The sequence below is a fragment of the Balearica regulorum genome, chromosome 18 (assembly GCF_011004875.1).
Source record: "Balearica regulorum gibbericeps isolate bBalReg1 chromosome 18, bBalReg1.pri, whole genome shotgun sequence".
Taxonomy (NCBI): Eukaryota; Metazoa; Chordata; class Aves; order Gruiformes; family Gruidae; genus Balearica; species Balearica regulorum.
In genome coordinates this window covers 7,846,795-7,866,564 of record NC_046201.1, presented here as the reverse complement: position 1 = coordinate 7,866,564, position 19,770 = coordinate 7,846,795, and the positions used below count along the sequence as shown (strand labels likewise).

The window sequence follows — 19,770 nt, the reverse complement described above, 5'->3', positions numbered from 1 at the left end:
TCCTGCAGCAGCAAATCCCCAACCATAGTTACCTGCCCCACCAGGCTGCTGGGAGGATGAGGCAGTGTTTACGCAGTGCTTTGAAGCTTACCTGTACTATGCAATTATCAAGCTTTAATTACTGTAATTTATCATGTTACAGTATTCCTCCAAGTTCAGAGAGCAGTTAGGGGTCCATATCTATTCTGGCTTTAACACACAGCATACTGCTTTATGCCAATGCAGAGCTTACTCCAGAAGATGCTAATCCCCTCCCAGAGGCCAGCAATGCTCAGAAATCCACAGAACTTCAGCACATCTTTCATTCCCCCCATTAGTTTCCTTCCCATCCCCACTTCTTTATCTGAAGACTTTGGGGACTAAAACTACGATACAGCCTAGCAGGTGCACTGCAAGACATTTCAAGAGGATAAGGAGGTTCAACAGCTGCAGATCAAAGCCCATAGAAGAAACAGACAAATTCAAGTCAGGCAGAGGGGGGCCTCAGGCAGAGGGGGAGCAAAGCAGGAGTCAGCAGCTAAAATCATGTTTGGCCCCTCCTGTTGGTTCTAGGGTTAAATCTGCAGTTTAAATCAGAGCTTCCTTCCCCATCACCTCCAACACCAAGCCACTCTCTAGCTAAAATCATCATTCACTGTTTCATGTCCTGCCATAACCTCTTTCCCAAAACCTGAAAGCTCTTCATGCACCATCACATCAGGCAGGATGCAGGTTGGGGAGGGAGAGAGGAAAAGCCATTTTGAATTTAAATGTTAAGGGAGAGAAACTTACTTTGCGGCATTTGCCTTGGTGGGGGATCCAGAGATCGGCCTGCTTGAAGAGCATCTGGGCTAAATTCCTGCGCCACTTCCCCAGAAACTTGTGCTGCTGCTGCCCTCCAAAAATGAGAGAGCAAAGAGGGAGAGAGAGCAAGACTGTGCAGAGCCCAGCGCCGCAGAGAATGAGACAGAAGCAGCAGAGTGAAGCACCAGTCTGCTGATTAATTCAGCCTGTTTCCAGTCACGCTGCATATCCAGCAAGGAGGCGGTGGATGGGGGTGGGGGATGAGAGATAGAAAGGGGAAAAAAAAAGGCAGAGAGAAGAAAGTTTGCCCAGGATAGCACCAGATGTCTGTAAGAACGGTCCATTCATCAGATGGAGCCGACACAGCCAGAATCCCTGGGTTCCCTGCCTGTAGAGACGCATATGCATACACAGTAAGGGTTGATGCTGACAGACAGGGGTCTGTGGAAAAGCAGATGGCAAATTAGAAAGGACAAAGTGCCATAAAATATACTACAGGGGAAGAAACACCTGAGCAGGGAAGGAAAAAGACTAGATTGAGACAGAGAGACTCAGGAATACTAAGTCCCTTACATAAATCTAGAAGAGTCTTCCAGATGACTCCACAGCTTTATAATTCAAGCTCAATTTAAAAATATAAGCATTTGCTATTTAAAGAAGTTGAGATGGTTACAAGTCCTGTCTGAAGGGCTCCGTCCCTCTTGTCCTGTTGTTAGAGAAAGCAGCAAAAACCCCTCTCAGCATCCAGTATTCTGCATCCTGAGCCACACAATCTAAATGGAAAGGTGCATGTAAATTCTTCATAGCCATGTGCCATGCCTGGGGCTCCCCGTTTACTGACACCTGGGCAGTGGCACAGAGAAGGCAAAGGATTAGTGCAGGCAGGGAAGGGCTGGGTAGAACAACAGGTAATGGGACAAAAAGGCCTTTGGAGGTGAAGAAGGAATGAACCTTCTCTCTCATTCTCATCTCTTACCAGAGTGCTTCCTTCTCATTGTTGGAGGGAAGCACTTTTCTAAGTGGGTTTTTATATAGCTCCTACTTCAGTGCTGTCCTAATTCTGTCTTGGGCTTTCCAGTTCTGCAAAGCAATCACTAAACCAATTACTTTCATTCCACAGAGAAAGGGGTAAAGAACTGGCCCAGCCAAGAACCATGTCAATGGCTTGCCAAGGATTACAGCTGGCCGGTACAGAATGGAACAGACAGGCACTGGAAAGGCTTCCATAGTCTCAGTATATCAGGTAGCTTTGAAGACCACGTACAGGCGTCTGGACTTGCCTACCCTATCTGGCTGAGCTCTTCGCTTCCTTTCCTTCCCTGAGACTCAGATGCCCACATAGGCACAGCCCATATTCTGTGTTTGAAGCCAGAAGTGCAGAGATTAAGAGGTTTTGATATTTACAATAAACGCAGCACAGGGTCTAGTTATCACCTCTGTGTTAGCACTGAGTTACACATCGGTATGTAATCTCACAAAGCTCTTAAAGCCAAAGTTGAAGGGAAGCAGACACTGCATTTAATGTAACTTCAGGAGAATGCAGGGGGAGAAAGAGGCAAGAGACATCCTCCATCCTTCTGTAGGGCATTTTGTTTCCTAGACAACAATTTTAAACCACAGAGAGGAACAAAATGTCCTAATGGCACAATTTTTCCTTCCTTCCTCTTTTCCTGCTAAGAAACTACTCACCTACTCACTTCAACACAAAGAAAAAAGTAAGGAGAAAAAAGAAAGCATCATCAACAACAACATGGGGTAAGAATGGACAAACCCTCACACAACATACATGTAACACCACCCTCTGATCTGTTTCCCATGGCTCTGCACCTTCTGGAGACTTGAATGAATGTAACTGAAACAACTTGCTGGTGACAGTGCAATACCAAGAATAATCCCTGTGCTTCTCGCAGTTAAGAGGTCCCAACATAACCTTCTTCCAGCTCAAAACCTCCAGCTTTGGTCATGAACACAAATGGAAATGGATCAAATTGCCTCTTCTTGTTTACCCCACTGTTAAGAGACCTTGCTCTAAAGTGTTTTGTGTAGGTCAGTAATTTGTACTATGTAGCTTTCTTCTGATGTCAGCTGGTATCATAAATGGCATCTGGACATGCATTTGTGCATTAAATAATAGAATGTGCTATCTTTGAAAGAGCAAAAGCTGTAAACTTGAGAACTGAAGATAAAACTGTGGGTTAAAATAAAAGGCTGAGTATAAAGGCAGAGGGAAGGAACTGAGACCCATACAAAAACTGCAGCAGAGATGAGAGACGCCTGTGGAAAAAGGATCAGTTTGTGAAAAAGCCCTTGGAAGAAGAGCTGAGGTTTTAGAGAACAGCAGGGAATAAAATACAAAGATAGTGTTACTGGCAAGATGAGAAGAGGCAAAGGACTTAGGCTACATTTCAGTCCAAAGGCTGGACTGCAGCTCTTGTTAGGCACCCTGGAACAAGATTGCTCAGGACCAACAGTGCTATAGCTGGAGCAATATGGAGTACGGCACATGCTCCCTGAACACATTTCCGGACTCTGGCCAGGAGGCACGGTGCTGTATCCAGGCTGCACCAATTACACTGGGATAATACAGCTCAGTTGTTATTGGTAACTGGTATGGATGATGTCAATAATTTTTAATAGTTGTGTTGCTGCAAATACAGCCTACGTCTAAAGTAACTCAAACTCACAAGCCTCACGCTGTCCTGTGGCAATCAATGCTGCTGTCTGTCTCAGTATATCCTGAGTGGGTCTTGGAGCAGAGATTCTGGCACCTTTTACAAGTATTAAATTAACTTCAGAAATACACAGAAAATTAAAAAGTCAGGAGAAGAGAGGAAAGAACAAGATATCAGCACATTTAATTTAAGACAACTTTGGCACTGCTCCTAAAATACTCTCTGCCTTTCTCTGCAGTGTCTGGCTTCTGGCAAAAATTGGATGGCGGCCTACACTACACCTGACAAACTCTGATCCTGAGCCATTTCTGACAACAGAACTGTATTAGCTGACTGGAGCCAGAGGACAAGTCTCTCATCCTCTGAGTGACAGATGTCTGTGCTGCAGCCGTGCTCTGAGCATGTCTTCTATTCCAGGAGTGCTAACTCTTCATCACACATAGATATTAGAGCAAAGAGATTGCTTTCAACTAGATTTGGGACTGATGTTTTCACTTGGGTTCATTTTATTTTTAGCATTTTAAAATAAACCTAGCACATCAAATTTACTATTGAGGTTACACAGCAGGTTAATTTGTTCCCTTATCAGCATATATGTGTCCAAGTTCTTCACTTTGGAAAGGAAGATGGATTCCACCTTAAAGGGGATGAAACAAGGATCCGCAATATTGAAAAAAAAGAAAGAAAGAAACTCCTTAACACCGAATAATATACTGCTAGCAAGAATAAAACCACGGTCTTTCCTCAGAATCCAAAGCTGTAAAATTTGGCTGTATGTATCAATGTTGGGGTTTTTTAAATTCCTATTGAAAAGAGTGTGATGATCTCTTGCCTTCACTTTTAATTCCCATTCAGAAAGGAGGGAGAAAAAACTTCAGTAAGTCAGGAGAGGAGACTAGGAGCTCAGAACACCATGATTTCCCCATAATCTCCTTGTGCAGGACACTTTCCTAATAGGCCTTTTAAAGGTCTATTACAATACTGTCCGTGCTGCTGCCTGTCCAGCAATTTGATATGCTCTTCCTGCATTATACAATGAGGAACATCATATGAGAAAGACAGAGATGAGCCAAAGATAGTGACCTACAGTGAAAGCGTCCCTGCTGTGCTCTGCTGTGGCTGCAGCAATGCCGGTGTTGGCACTCTCAGATCCTACACAGAACACTCTCCTGTACAGAATGGTAAGTGCGTCATCTCTTAAAATGATCAATACCAGATTAGCCCATGATGTCATTAACAAGAGAATAAATAGATAATTATTCTCATTGGAATGTTACCTCCATAGTAATACAGCAATTTGATATAAAACAACGTAGTTCAAACACGTCCTCTGAGCACACCAGCGGCGAGAGGTTCAGGCATGAGTAAACCCAGGCCTTCCTGGTTTTGCACACTACAGAACCGAAAACCTAGCAAATAAGAAGTCTAGTAGGCAAGCACAAGAGCTGATGCGAAAAACTGAGTACCTTTTAAGTCACTTGCACTGCTGTAGTAATCTTTTAGAGCAGATCTGAGTCTAGGTGATTATCTAATGGGTACTTTGCACAAATGAGCAAAACCACTTCTTAATGCTGGAAGCACTGTAAACAAAACAGCAAGGAAGGGATGCACACAGAATGAGATAGACAGCAAACATGATCTGTCAAACAAAGCTTACAGTGTGGTGGAGAGAGGGACACCAAAAAGGAAAGCCAACCATGTTCTCTTACCAGAGTCAGCTGAGAGCTTGGCATGTGTAACGTTCTTCATTGTTCTCAAACTACCTGTCCTATTTCTGATTGGGATCCAAAATTAGGACCAGTTCACTTTTTTGAGTGAGAAGTACATTTAATATTCAGGTGGCTGCTGAAACACGGCTAAAACATAAGTGACCAGCAGACTACTCACTAAAGTGATCAAAATCATTTTACTTTTGGGAAGTAGCAACATGTGCCAAGTTTACAGTCTCCTGTCAGCTACAGCAGATACGTCTTTTTAGCTTCTATACCAGCTATTCATGAAGTTCTCTCTCTCTTCTTTTTCCTTTGAAGCTCAAAGCATGGCAAGATATCAAGAGACAGATTGCCCCTCCATACAATATCTAGACTTATCTGGCACTTTCTAAGCCAGATCTAGAAATACTATCCTGCAGCACTCCCTAGAAAGCCATGTAATTACCCAAGAAATACATACACTTATCATCAGTAAAACTGGACTCAGATGATTTAATCACCTTAGTTTATTTAAAAAATCTTCTCAGTGAATTCAGCCTCCAAACAGAGCCAAGCTAAGTGTCCAGGGGACTGAAGCCCTTCCTTAAAGCTCAAGAAAGACCCAGCATACGTGACAGCATATACTTCACCTACGTTGTTCCACCATGGTGCCTCAGTCCCAGCCTGGAAAGGACTTACCTACTGATACAAGTACATACATCCCCAGGAATGTGATGGTGACAGAACTCTCAACTTTAATAAAAACCATGGATTATACCATCACATAACACCAAATGGTGAATCTTGACCCAAAATAATGAAGGACTCAACATGTAAGTTGGGCATGACCCTTATCATGAAACTTACCTGACACTTCTCCTTGAGGTCCATGGCTATGCGGTTCTGTGAGCATGTCCAGCAAAAGAAGATTTGCTCTCTCCTCAGGGGAGAATGTCTCCTAGGTAGAGATGAGCTGGGCTACACTTACCACATCACCATCTGTGGAAACAGAAGGGGAAGCAGTCAGTCTCCCCATATCACTCCCTTTAGGACAAGAAAGTGATGAAATTCACAAAATTCAAATGACAGGATTGGTCTTTAAAAGAAGGAGAACTGGGGAGCTGAAAGTGCTTCTAACAGTACAGCAACTCTCCCCTTACCGAGGATCAGAACTGATCCCATTAGCTTAACTCCCCCCAAAAACTGGCAGCAGGAGTTCCCTGCAGCTCAGAGTAAGAGTATTATTGCAGCCCTGACACACTTCTGGGCAAGCCTCCAAAAAAAGCTGACAAGGCGCTGGATTCCACCAGGTGTTGGAGTACGCTGTCACCCACAACTGTTTGTCTTTCTATTCTTATCTGCCAGGAGCTTTGTCCAGCTAATCTCTAATGCAGCCTGCAGTAATGATTCTTCCATTTGCTGAACAACACATCCAATCTTTGACAGCAGCTATGCTGCTGGGCTGAGGATGTATCTGACCACCATTAAGTAGGCCACAAGTCATAGAAACAATTCCAGATTACCAGGGAACTAGGCCTTTTTTTTTTCTTTTCTTTTAAAATTTTTAGCAAAACTGGGACTCTAACAGAATTAAGGTAGGAAGCAGCTCTGGAACTCACATCCTTCTTCTAACCCATCTCCTCCTTGATCTCCCACGGCACAAATGTGTTCTCCTTCCACATATGCAAAATGTCTTTTCTGGTCAAAACAAAGGATCTGTGAACATTGTTTCAGAGAATTCTCTTGTATACAAACACAACGAGACATTACAAGATTATGCTATGATTGGTCTTGGGAAAGTTTTTTTGTTGGTTAGTAACTCTTGGTTCTATTTTTTAATATCACAGGCAGACTCAGGGCTTGGACATACACTTCTCATAAACCCAAACAAACAAGGAAGCAGCTAGATCTGCAAATCAACCCAAACCACCCACACACTTCCTAGATACAACAGGATTGGCTTTTGCCAGCAGGGATTTACTACCCAGGTCTATACCATGCTGCCTTCTTCAAAGAAGAAAGATTTTGGAGATCACATCCTTGTGGCAGTTACCTACAGCACTACTCTCCGTGACGCTACGTCATTTCAAGGAAAACAAAAGGCATCCAGAGCTTACTCAGAAAGCCACTGCTGCCCCACACTGAAGAGTTAGACGTCAATACTTCCCCTCATGCAGACAAGTCCTGCACCTGCATTCCAAGAAGCAGTAAGCATTCAGTATTCAGACTGCTGGTTATCAAAGAACTTCTTGCAGTACAGCAACCAGCACCTGCAAGCACCATTTTTTGGCTGCCGGCTGGCTGGCATGAGCCACAGGTCCGGACTCTGCCCTACTTTTCTGTTCTATGACCCTTGTCAATGTGCACACACCAAAGGGATTAAGCTATTTTCAGTCACTTCGTATCCCTGCCAGGCCAATTAGCAATTGCAAAGAGAGGATCAGACAAAGTTACTGGAGTGAAGCTGACAAAGAGGCCTGGGAGTGGGAAGGAGAAAAATGTACTTTTGTATGCTTGCACACAGCAGCTTAGAGTCTCAGAATCTTGTCTTTAACTTGAGAATGACTTCAATATAAAGGAAGGCAAGAGAAGATGATTTTAAGGAGAAAATGGTCACTAACAATAAACGGGCTAAGAAACAAATCCATGATTCTTCTTTTTACTCCCCTCCGACAGATTTATTAGTAGATCTACTGAAGGATTTATGCACCGTGCTCTCACTCATTCAAACAAAACTAAGTGCCTGAATTTCTCTCTGGATCTGGACTTCAAAAGCATAATTATCCGTGACACAACTGGGTAACTGGGAAGCCAAAGTCACAAAAGCAGAACAAGAAAAAAACATCCTGGACTGTTGGTGCTAATCCCATGGAGCCTGTATCATTAGCAGCAGTGGGTGGCTCTGGCTGGAGGGCAGGGGGCCGTGCAGGGAGGCAGCTGGGCAGGAGCAGGATTTGGTGCATTGCTGTGAGTGACGCTCTGTTTTAGGCAGCAAACTGAAATGTGATCCTGAACGCAAAACATACCATTCCTTAAAGTTCAAGGCACATCATCTGCGTGCTTAAGAATACCACCCTGAAGTCCTGCAGTGCTAGGAAGGATACACAACAAGGGTATTAAAAGATGATAGATTGGTTGGAAAGAGTGAATATTCCCTACCTTGAGAAATTCAAAAGCTGTTATAATTAATATAACAAGAGCTTGTAAAAGTAATCAGTGGTGCACACAGCACTGCTTCACAGTCATACATGCTCAGGGCTTCTCCAAAACTTGAACAAATTGACCTGAAACCCAGAAGCAGTTCAGTTTCTCTCACACCCCCAATTTAAGGTGCCAACAATGGTTAGATTGTAGATATTTCACCCAGAGAAAGCAAGAAGGCAAATCTTTTCTCTGTCAATCTTTATGTACAAAACAAGCAGAATGTTTCATTTTTCAAAGTTTAAAAAGAATTTTCATTTAGAACCAAGAATTCCAAACACAGCTAATCCTAGATAGGTTGGGATATCCTAGTGTTAGGATAACTGAAGCCAAAAGCAAAGGCTACAATGATAAACCATCCTCCCTCAGTTTCTGCACCAGGATTGGCACTGAAGCCATATAAAATGTGATTTGCAAGTATGATTTATCAAAATAAATTATATCGAATGTGTAATTTATCAAAATAAAAAGTCTGCAAGAATATTGCAAGAATTACATCATACCTGCTAAAATCCTCATATGCGTTACAGAGGTCTTGCAAACATTCAGAAAACGACTTCACACAATGAAACTGAAGCAGTTCATGAATTCTGTAGGCAACATGCAGAGTTGTGCATCCACCCACTCCATCCTCCACAAAGTCCTTGTCTGCTCCCCTCCTAGACTCTTCTATTTCAGGGACTCCTGTAATTCCCACCACCAGATGTGTCTCTCCATCACCCCTACCTAACAGCAAGGACTCGCCACACTCTGCACCCATCCTAGGAGTTTTCTACAGACCAGAGTATCTGCCTTCCTCTCTCCTCCCTGTTCTTCTCTCTCTTCTGTCTGTCCAGGCAATTAGTCACTCACGCCATCGACATGTTAAACTCTGCCAGAGAGCAGGACAGAAATGAAGTGACACTGCATTGCTGGAACGTGTTAGTGGGCATCAAGTATTCAGCCACAGACAATCTAGAGATGCCTGAAGCTGTGGTTGCTCTAATCAGACACCAGAAACTCCAAGTAGAGCCAGTTTACCCCTTTCACTTTCCCAGCACACTCCATCCTCCTCAATATTCTCATGCTAGAGCAGTCCATGAAACTTGGAAAGGGCTGGATGTGGTGTTCAAGGGTCATCATGCTTTGTCCAGCCTGAGAAATACTTCCAAATTGTTAGGTAGAATGAAACCCAACATAGGGCCCACCAAATAACTCAATCCAAAGCATATATCAATAACAGCAAGCTAACTTTCTGGAAATTCTGTATGCCAAACTTGGGCAATAGTTAGCCCATAGCTATATGGAGAGATCTGCAATGCACGTTAGAATATTTTATATTTATAAGAATGAATGAGTTCACTGCTCAGGTTGCCATGTGTATCTGATACCCAGACCTTTTCAAATCTGAAAATTACATCACATCACCCCAAACTCATTTCTGTTTGGAAGTGCCCTGAGTAATGAGTAAGTCCTGTAGCTTGATGTGAGTATAAACAAGTGTTTGAAACATTCTGAATAGCAGAAGCAGAGCTTACAAAGGTCCATTCAAACTTTTGTTTACCTAATCATCTTTCGAATAACACTGTCTTATGCAGTCAATGTATTTATATAGGTAATAAACACTGCGTTTTCAGATCCTCCTTTGAAATCCAAGGATTTCAAAGCATGACAACTTAACCAAACCTCACAATATTAGTATGAGATACCAGTGTTGAAATTTAATAAGAAACTATACAGCATGATACATTATGTACAGAACTTATAAAACAATTAGCAAACAGAAAGAGCAGAAAACCTTACAACCTATAGACATTTGGACAGACAAATGTGTTTCTGAAGCTGCAAGTCTTTAGGGAGAAAAATAAATCAACCTAATGATACTGTTTTCCCTAAAGTGTTCAATCACTGATGCTTTCATGTTATTTACTGAAAATTCCCAACGTAGATTACTCTATGAAAAATGATGGGGAGTCTGAACATTTCTTGCTGCCAAAAGTGAATTCCTCAAGAACAGAAGCCTGATCTGTCTCCGAGAATAGAAACACAGGGGAACACATAATAACCAAAAAAGCAGCTGCCTTGGAGAAAATGGCTTAGATTAGAGCTGATTGTTTTGATATCAGCAGAACCATACGGTCTTCCTACTCATGAGTAGCTGATGTCTGCCTGATAATTTGCAACATGGGCACATTTGCTGATATATGGGCTTCCAAAGGTGCATCAACTGATACTGTCAATTGCTTTGAGACCCATTGAGAGCACAGAATTAATTACAGTAAGAGAGCTGGCAGCCACACTTCTTGGCTTCAGTATCTGCTTGTGATAAAAACTGTCAAAATTTGGGCCAGCTAAACATTCTCTGTCTCAATAATCCTAGATTAAGACAGGGATATGCATATCTGCTTCAGAGAAACTGTGAAGTAAATTTATTAGTATCTGTAAAGTAAGTGCGATCTTCTGAACTGATGTTGTATATGTGCTGAGTATAATCAACTCAGCAGTGGTCAAATATCTCATTTGTGCATGGCTGTGAAGAATAAGGAGTGTCAAATGACAGGAATTAGAGATATCTATTCTATCTTGAATGAGGAACAGGATTAAACTTGAAATGAACTTAAAATTTGTCTTAAAAAGTGTGCCTTTTGGGGGTGAAATCAGTTTTTGTTTAAACCCTACTTGCTGAGTTTTCCAATAAAAAATATCTCTGAGTCCTTCCTTCTTTCTTCAGCACAAGATTTGCACATTAGACTTGTTTCAAAGGACAGTGGTGCCTTAAAATGAAAGCTGAGCAACAAGGAAGAAGGGGAACAGGAAAGAACTTTGGCACACTTGTAAGAGACCATTGGCTTACTTGCAAGATGAAGATTGGTAAAACAAGGTGCTACACAATCGGAAGAACATATTTATTTTTGTTTTAATTTTATTCTGGTGAGTTGAGAAGTAATTGACATATATGATCAAAAGAACAATCAAACTAGTTTAGTCTACCTTACTGTTTCCACAGGGGCCGATACTGTTTCAAATTAAGGTATAGCAAATCTGAAAGATCTTTGCTATTTTCGTTTTTTCCCCACTTCGTTTAAAAAAAAAAAAAGTGTTTGGGAATTAAAGGATTGCTTTATCTTTTTTGCTTCAGGTACTCTAAGCCTGCCACAGAAAGACACAGCATGCATTCAGTCTGGATCAAAGTGAAAAATGCAACAAAAGGCACAATTCTGAAAGTTGTATGGGCCTCTCCAGCTTCTGCAGAGTGGTGAGATATCATCTGCTTTGTGACACGATGCCTTGAATCACAATTAAAACATTTTATAGCAAATGTATGGAAGAATTCACTGCAAAAGTGACAGCTGTCATTCATCATCATGATATTGGTTATTATGGTAACCAGCATTGTATAACCACCTTCATTTAAAAAATAAAAAAAAAAATCCTGAAATGATAGAAAACCACAAAAAGGCAGCAGCCCCAAATAAAATAAAAAAGCCTGTACTGTATTTAAAGGATCTTCTAGCAAATCAATTTTTGCTGACATATACTGACTCACAGGTGAAACTGCAGCTTTTTCTCTTAATTCCAGTTCATAAATAAGGGTGTTATATGCATAGTTTATAGTAAATCTAGGCAAAACCACTTTTACACCAGTGCTTGCCATTTAGAGATATTTAACAAATGTTATGCTCGTGGGAAGGTGTTTTCTGGGAGCTCCCCAAAGCAGGCCCAACACCTGAAGGCCATTAATAAGATCAAGCTCATACATTCATTCAAAGCAAAGCACAGCCCTTATGTAGAAAAGACACCAATTGGTTTAGTAGATTGTGTATTTTGCTATTCTCACAAGCAGCTCCATGAAAGTTTTATGATGAACGTTTGTATGATGAACTCTGTCTAGAAATAGGGCAGTGAGCTGACTCACTCTACTGTGAAAGGAAAACAGAGGAGCTCTCTGCAACTCCTTCAGAACTTCTCTCCACAATTCACTCAAGAGTATTCTGGACGGACATCCAAAGTATCCTATTATAGTGTACAAATGGTCCCATACATTATCATGGATATTAACCCAACCAACCCAAGGCAAATCAGGCTCCCTGCAGGCCTGGGGGGCAGGACTCTCTTTTTGGCCAACCCTACTGAAGGACTTGTCTTTTGGCCAATCCCCTATGGCCCCTGGCCCTGCTCCTGCCCAGTCCCACCCAGCCACAGGGGTATACAAACCCTCACAACCCACCTCTCCTTCAAGGCTGTCTTTCTGCCTGGAGCAGCTTGGTGTAGGAGTTAGAGCTGTAACATGAAGATTAGAGGAGGGAGGTTTGTTTTCTTGGTTCCACTTGCAGTAGCAATATTGATTTGTTTTGTGACCTAGGCTAAAAGCATTAATATCTTAATCTTCTCATCAGATAAAAAAAAAATGTTGGCAATGTGTTTATTTAAAAGGTCATGGTTAAGAAGAATATTACGTAAAGTGTTTTGATGTGCTTGAGTAAAAGACAACAAAGAAAGATAAAGCACTATTCTAAAGAACAAAATATATCTTGCATAAAACCAGCAAAGTATAGCTATTTATACACATGCCTGTATTAAGCAGGCTTCTTAGAAAGTAAATCTAGTTTGCTTGCTAGGTTATTCAAATTTTGCTATATTTGACCTAAGCCCTGTAGTTTAATGTAGTATAGCAGCTGTTAAGTGAAGCTTGTTTATATAGAAACTTGCATTTCTAAGGAACTTAAAAGTGTTTCATAGAGATCAAGCACTACTGTACCATTGTATCTCATTGTATATGTTCAACTAGGAACTTTATTCTACAGTTGCTGGGGGAAATAATAGGATTTTAGACAAGCATGCCATAGCAGCTCCCTTTTCTCAGAAAATGTGAGAATATGTACTACTTGGCAGCTGCCTTGGGAAGATGGATGGGTGCTTATATGCTGTTATCTTGGTAACTTTTAAGACTGACAAGGCTAACTTATTCTTCTGTGTCTTAAGCTGTCCTGTAAAAACTCATTCTTAAGTCTTGAGTCTTAAATGAGTAACTAAAACACTATTTGCTCCTGTCTGTGGGTTTTCCCTTCCTCTCTAGCTATCTTTTGAGTAGATAGTATCATCTAAGACAAACTTCTTGTGCTTTATGTAATGGGATTTTTAACTGGGATTTTTAGGCCTTTTCTTGTCAATAATGGCCTGTGTTATCCTGATAGGAGAAAGCTCCCCAACAACAGACAAACAGCAGTAATGTAATCCAAGAACTGCGTGGCTCACAGCTTTTGGAAATAAAACAAGTGGATGTCTGAGGCAAAATGAAGTGTGCTGTGAACTTCTGATGATCAAAACACCACGATGAGGTAGGAGTAAAGCAGAATGAAACTGGCTTGTTATCCAAGCTTGTAAGGGATCTAGGCAAACTTGTTGAGGCATTTTAGGCAGAACTTGGGATCATCCCTAAACCCCTTAGGCAGAGTACAAACTGCAGCTGCACCAAGCGCACCCACAGCTGCTGGAGCACCCTGCGCTGCCGGGGGCTCGGCCTGGCCCCCCCCTTCCCCCCCCCGCCTCGCTCGCGGCTGAGGGAACCGCAGAGGCCGGTGCCCGGCGGGGGATGCTCCGCGGCGCTGCGAGGCGGAGTCTGTCCCTCAGGTGCGGGAGAAGCCCCGCCGGGTGTGTTAACCGCTAACACGTGCGGGAGCGCCTTTTTTGGGTGTTTTTTTTTAAGTTCCTCTCCCTCATAAGCAGCTAGGTAACGCTCCGGCGAGGTGCCAGAGGAGGGTGTCTGAGGAAATGGTGCTGTGGGGAAGCCCGGGCTCAAGGGACGGAGGGCAGCGCGGCCGGACCGCCGCCGGCTCTGCCTCGGGCCTCCCCCGCCATGGCGGGCAGCCCCCGGCCGAGGTAGGGACCCCGCTAGAGGGAGCGGCGGGCCCTCCCGGCCCTGCTTTCCGACGGGACGGAGCCCGGCCGCCCCCCGCCGCCGCTCGGCCCGTACTCACCAGCCGCGTCGGGCAGTCTCGGCGGGGGAGCCGCTCGCCCGCCGCGCCTCCCCCAACGCCGCCGGGGCCGCCATCAGGGTCACTGGCAAGCAGGACGCCACGGCGCTGGGGACCCGCGGTGGCGCTTCGAGGCGGCCTCAAGAAGCCGGTGTCTGGTTGGTGGGATCCCGCGCGGCCACCCGTACGCCGCGCGGTGATTGGCTTGGCCAGGGTGGCGCGCGAAGCCGAGCATCCGCCCTGGCGGCAGGTCGGGGCAAGCCCTGAGGGGAGCCTAGAGCGGGCTGAGCGCCCTGAGGAGCGGCCGCTCAGTCCCGGCGACAGCCCTGAGGGGGACGGCCGGCGGAGCGGCGATGCCCCCCGGCCCCACGGTTGCCGGGATGCCGTCGGAGGGATGGTGCTTAGGGGCAGTGACTCGGGGGCGAAAGGAGTGCACGAGGGGATGCAGAGAGCCCAAGAGCGGCCGGTGGCCTAAGGCTCCAGCCCCTTGGCAAAGGCAGGCCGTGGTGGGTGCTCCAGTCAAGGGGCGATGAGGGAGAAGGGGTGTCCCTTTGCCACGGCTGTGCCTCTACAAGGGGAGGGTGACACCTGCAGATCTCCCTCTGAAAAGCTGCTTTTGCTGTAGGGTAACCAACCGACTGGAAGTCTCAAAGGAGTGGTGAGATGAACGCACACGCAGGGTGCCAGATGCACAGGAAGCCGTGGTGGGAATGAGCAGACAAACGTACCAAGCCGGTAATCTAACGAGAAAGCTAAACCACTGCAGAATCTGGAAAAGCAATCAGAGGTGTGAGGCAGAGATGGCCTACTTCTGTGCCTCTGTGTACCGAGATTTGGGGTTTGTCTTCTGAATTCATAGTGGACTAACTAAATTGAAAAGATGCATGTCCCTGAGTTTTAATTCTTTTCCTGTTCCTGTAATTCGTTGCAGAGCTTGTATTATCCCAGGTTGTGATGCAACAGTTCCCCTGTGAGATTTTTCTTTACAAAACTGATGTTCATTAGTGTCCTAAACTACAGATGCCAAAGCCTGGTGCAGTTGTTTGCAATTTTACGGCAATAAATTGTACAAAGAACTTAAGCTCTGCACTGTTTTCCCGCAGATGCGGTTTTGGACAAGAATGTAGTATTTTGGGAGTGTACTTGATACTCCTTTAAGACAGCCTACTTTCACAATGTCTGGATACATATAGAGTGCAGGAACTCTTGATTTCAGCTCTTTTAAGTGCAATCCAAATTTTAATGAGAAGAATGAAGGCCACAAAACTCTTGGTTTTCCTGATCTTGTTACCCAGAACAATTTCCTAGAATCAGTTAACTCCCGCCCCCCCCCAACCCTAATACACTTGAGTGACACCGTGGTTTTGGTGTCTTAGAAGGAAATAAAATGGCAGATCTGGGGAATTTTATGGTGTAATTTAGCGGCAGTACAAGGAAGGGGAAGACGATAAATGTGTTACGGGAACTGTAGTAACATAAGATGATGAGTTGTGCTTAGTGTTTCACGAGTATATTGTTAGTTCCTCTTTAGATTGTTCTACTCCCAAGAAAATACACTTAATTAGTAGAAGGTTTTAAATAAAAGGTCAGAGTAAAGATACATCTTGAACAGAGGTCTGGAGTCTGGATTATTTTGCCTTTGACACTGATTCCCTGTGGGTCTTAAGCCACTAATAAAACCTGTTTTCGCTCACAAGTATGCTGTGTATAGAATTTCTGTCAATGAGATGCGCAGTTATATATAGGGGCTGATAGACTGAACCTTTAACCTATTTGTGCCTTTATTTCCTCCTTGGTAAATCTGATCTGTTTACCTCAGAGTGATTTAGGGACCTAGTGCTTGTAGAGTGTGTTGAGATTAAGTGAAAAATACTCTCAAAATGTGTTATTACAGGGGTTGGAAGAGCAGAAACACCCTTGAATTGGACAATGTTGCTATAGATTCAGAAACAAGACAGGTATCCAGAGAGCACCTTTCCCATGTATTCTAGTACTAGATGACAAAGGGAAAACTCAAAAGGCAAATGCTGTGAAGTACTAGCGAGGCACTAAACTGGTATGATTTTTGGATCTGAGAACATTGGTGTAAAGACCTGTTCTACAAGAAAGTGCTCTGTCTTATGTTATCATCATCTCTGTTTTTTAATAATGCAGAATTGTGAATGAATGGTCTAAAAGTAACCAAGATAATGTTACTTCTGGATGATTAAGTAATGTAATATTCTGGTATGAAAAGCTCAATCAGTGAATTTTGCCTGCAAATTAAGATCATTTCCCATACTTGCTTCAAAATAGCTATGAAAACTCTTCCTTGGGTGCTTTTTTCCACATCTTTGTACTTCTTGGAATTGTTTCACTGTGTAAAGGCGTCCTCTATCATTTTGGTAGGAAATGAGTTTACAGAAATGAAACAGCTACTGCAAACCTATGTGTATAGTCTGAAAATGCTTAATTTCATGCTCACCATGTCTTCAGCGCAGGGATATACTGTCTCCTCTTGGGACCGCAACATATGGGTAGAGACATGGCTCAGTTTGCAGAAAGCTTCCGCCTCTGAATGGCTTGCAGTGCCCGACAGATCCAAGGGAACTATTTGACCTCCCTGCATGTGCCTTTCAGTCAGTCCTCATCAGTGTGCTGCTGCGGGTAGAGCAGACATGACAATTTGAGTAGGATCACTTTAAAGCAGGTATTGTATGCAAAAACAAATCTTTCTTTGCCTTTTTTTTTTAGTTAAGCTCTCTGGCAAGATGTTGAAGTTGCATTTTAATCAATATTTGAGTAGCATTTCTGAAGAGTAGTGCAAAATAATTTGAAAATTAAATCAGTGAAAAATTTTGTATTGTTTAGAAAAGGCAATTGCTGTATGTCTGATTCTCCCACCCCTTTACACATTTCATGGCAGATGCTAGGAATTTACTATATTTCTAATATATGTGTAGTGATAAGAGGAATTAAAAGGGGAAGATTGATACAAAAGCTGTCTGAGTCTTAAAAAATTAAAAACAGTAGTTGAATTGACCAACACCTCTACCAAAGCTGAAGGGAAGATAGTATTTCATTTTAGCTGAATGATATTATTTCCCAGCTCCTGTGTATTGTTTAATAAATAAGGGAGATGCACATAATTCAAAGTCTAATTATAAAAAATGAGACAATATATTCCTCAAAAGAGAGAGATTCTGCCTTTCAATAATAAACAGCATCTGCTTTGTTTTTCTCCAAACTGAAAGGTAATTGAACTGACAATTCCAAGCTGTCCTGAAAATGACAGATGACTGAATTGGGAGTAGGAAGAAAGCAGAAGTCCTTTTGTACTAAAGAAATGGCACACTATAGTTGGATCTGATTCCCTTTTCCAGATTTCTTTCAGAGCTTAAGCAGCTCTGGGTAACCCCAGCCGATTCATTTTATTGTTTAATTTCTTGGTGTCAGCAATGACTATTACAGTTCCCAGGTAGAGCAGCATTTCCTACACAGTCATTTTTGTAACAATCTTGTCCTTTCTTCTCTTTGCAACCATAGAAACACGTGGTATGGAAGAGAATCTGCTTTTATTCCATTCTTCCTAGTTCACCCAGCTTTACTGTAAGACTCATGGATGGTTTTGGTTTGGACCTTTTTTCCGCTAGTTTTGAGCCTAAGCTAACTTTCCTTGTTTCCTGGTCTATAAAAGTCAGAACAGTCCCTGTTGTCTCACATGGTGATTAAGCTGCTTCACAAGTGCTCTTGAGATCTGTAATGAGTAAAATTGTGAAGCTGTTTTGGTAGATCAGCTGTTCTGTCTGGGTCACAACCGCCAACACTTATTTACTGCACTTGGACAGATTCACAGAAACAGACAGTTGTGATAACATTTCAGTATGTATGTGAGAAAGCCAGAGCAGAGCATTAGGAGGGTTTCTGAACAAGGAGAGCTGGTAGATGGTTACAGCAAGGCTCCGAGGCCAAGAACTAAGCATTCTGTTCCTAATGCTGTTGAATGTTGTGGTGTTAGTTTATTGTATGGCTTTGGGCAAGCCCTCTATGCCTCTGTTTCCCCATCTGCAAAATATGGCTATTTATATTGTGTATACATCTATTATCCCTTTGATATTGTTACCTTTATCACTAACACAAAGCTGCAAACTAAAATTAAATGTCATCAATATACAGCAAAGTAGTTGTCCAATCCATTCACTACCCTGCTCTCTAAAGAACAGACACAGAAAACAATTTGGACAGGTTTTTTTCTTCGTTTTGCTGTCTGATTCTCTAATTAGTACTGTCACACAATGTTCCAGATACAGGCATGTGTGGAAATCCTCTATCTAGACTGGAAACCTAGATCTTTAATTAAGGTTTTAGAGAAACTGTGGTAATACCAGTTAAGTCTTGTAGACTCCATCAATGGGCCAAGCTTGTTTGGTGACCATTTTACTACTTAATAATGAATGAAGGGGATTTGTTGCCTTTTCTATCTGTAAGTAGTATCTGCAGGTCTGTTGCATGTGGCCTGACTTAAGAATAGCACCTAGATGCTAGGTTTTCTTGATGTATTTAGTATCTTCCTAGAGCAGGTTGTATTCATTGATCTGTGCATCAGGCATGTTCAGTGAAGGAACTTCCACTCCAAGACACTCAAGCATCTAGAAAATGGAATAGTTTTGGATTTTATGGCTAATGTCCCTGGCTTGGTTATTACAATGAGGCCAACATGGGTTGATGTGAGAAGAAAAAGGCAAGAAGGTAATGTTCATGCAACAAATATCAACAGCCCCATTCCCAGCATTCCCTCCTTGCTGTGCCTACATTCCTGGCATTCCCCTATTTGCCGCACCCACTTTATTCCTGCTCATCTCAGAGGTATATAGCAGGTCTGTTCCCCTACAGCTGTCAGAAAGTCTTAATGGCATTAAATTTTCAGCCTGCAAGAAAATTGATCAGGGCTATCTTGAGTTCTCTACATCTATTCTACATTCCTCACAGCAGATTGTCGAAATTGTTTTCTATGGGAGGGAGGAAGCTTTCTCTCTTGGTTCGTACATCAGGCTGTTATATACAACTATAGTAACACATACAGTGTTATGCTATGTGAACTGCAGCAATATAATGCAGAGTCTCAATGTGAAATTTTGAGCATCTTCAGATGTGTTGAGCCAGTCAAGGTTTTGCTTTAAAAAAAAACAACAAACACTACAATTCTTTGAAATCAGGAAATGCATCAGAGGAAGAAAGGTGTGTATTAGCAATGTATTTTATTACAATTATTGTGCCAGATGCCATTAAAAAATCATTGCAACAGGCACAAAGTTCCTTAAATTGGCAATTGTGTATTGTAGTTCATGATGATCACAGATTCTCATGTCTGAGGAGAATGGGCTTAGAAATAAATGTGAAGACTATAGAAAGGATGAAGTGAGGCATCTTGGAGAGCTCTAGCTTCCTCTGCTTGTGGTTCAGCAGACACAGAGGCTGAAGCACGTGGAA

The 19,770-nt window shown here is 42.8% G+C and overlaps 1 protein-coding gene and 1 long non-coding RNA gene across 10 annotated transcripts in view; one reads left to right on the top strand and one right to left on the bottom strand.

Annotated features, from left to right (window-relative positions):
• Positions 1–11,914, top strand: part of LOC142604383 (uncharacterized) — a 34,872-nt gene extending 22,958 nt beyond the window's left edge. Inside the window, exon 3 of one of the 2 annotated variants that reach the window (XR_012838238.1) lies at positions 11,466–11,914. This is a non-coding gene — a long non-coding RNA (uncharacterized LOC142604383). Of the gene's footprint in view, positions 1–3,693; positions 3,769–11,465 lie in introns of those variants that run through there. The other variant, XR_012838239.1, reaches the window with a different exon arrangement.
• TMEM94 (transmembrane protein 94) overlaps positions 1–14,445 on the bottom strand; it is a 53,088-nt gene extending 38,643 nt beyond the window's left edge. For 4 of the 8 annotated variants that reach the window (XR_012838237.1, XM_075770562.1, XM_075770565.1 and 1 more), the window contains exons 1-2: positions 14,305–14,445; positions 6,014–6,145 (exon numbers count right to left, since the gene is read on the bottom strand). Coding sequence is in view for 7 of the 8 variants with exons in the window: in XM_075770562.1 (XP_075626677.1) it covers positions 6,014–6,037 (24 nt within the window). In the remaining variant the exon portion in view is untranslated. Of the gene's footprint in view, positions 1–771; positions 841–6,013; positions 6,146–8,430; positions 8,548–12,554; positions 12,608–14,304 lie in introns of those variants that run through there. The other 4 variants (XM_075770568.1, XM_075770569.1, XM_075770563.1 and 1 more) reach the window with 3 other exon arrangements.
• Between the last annotated feature and the right edge of the window lie 5,325 nt (positions 14,446–19,770).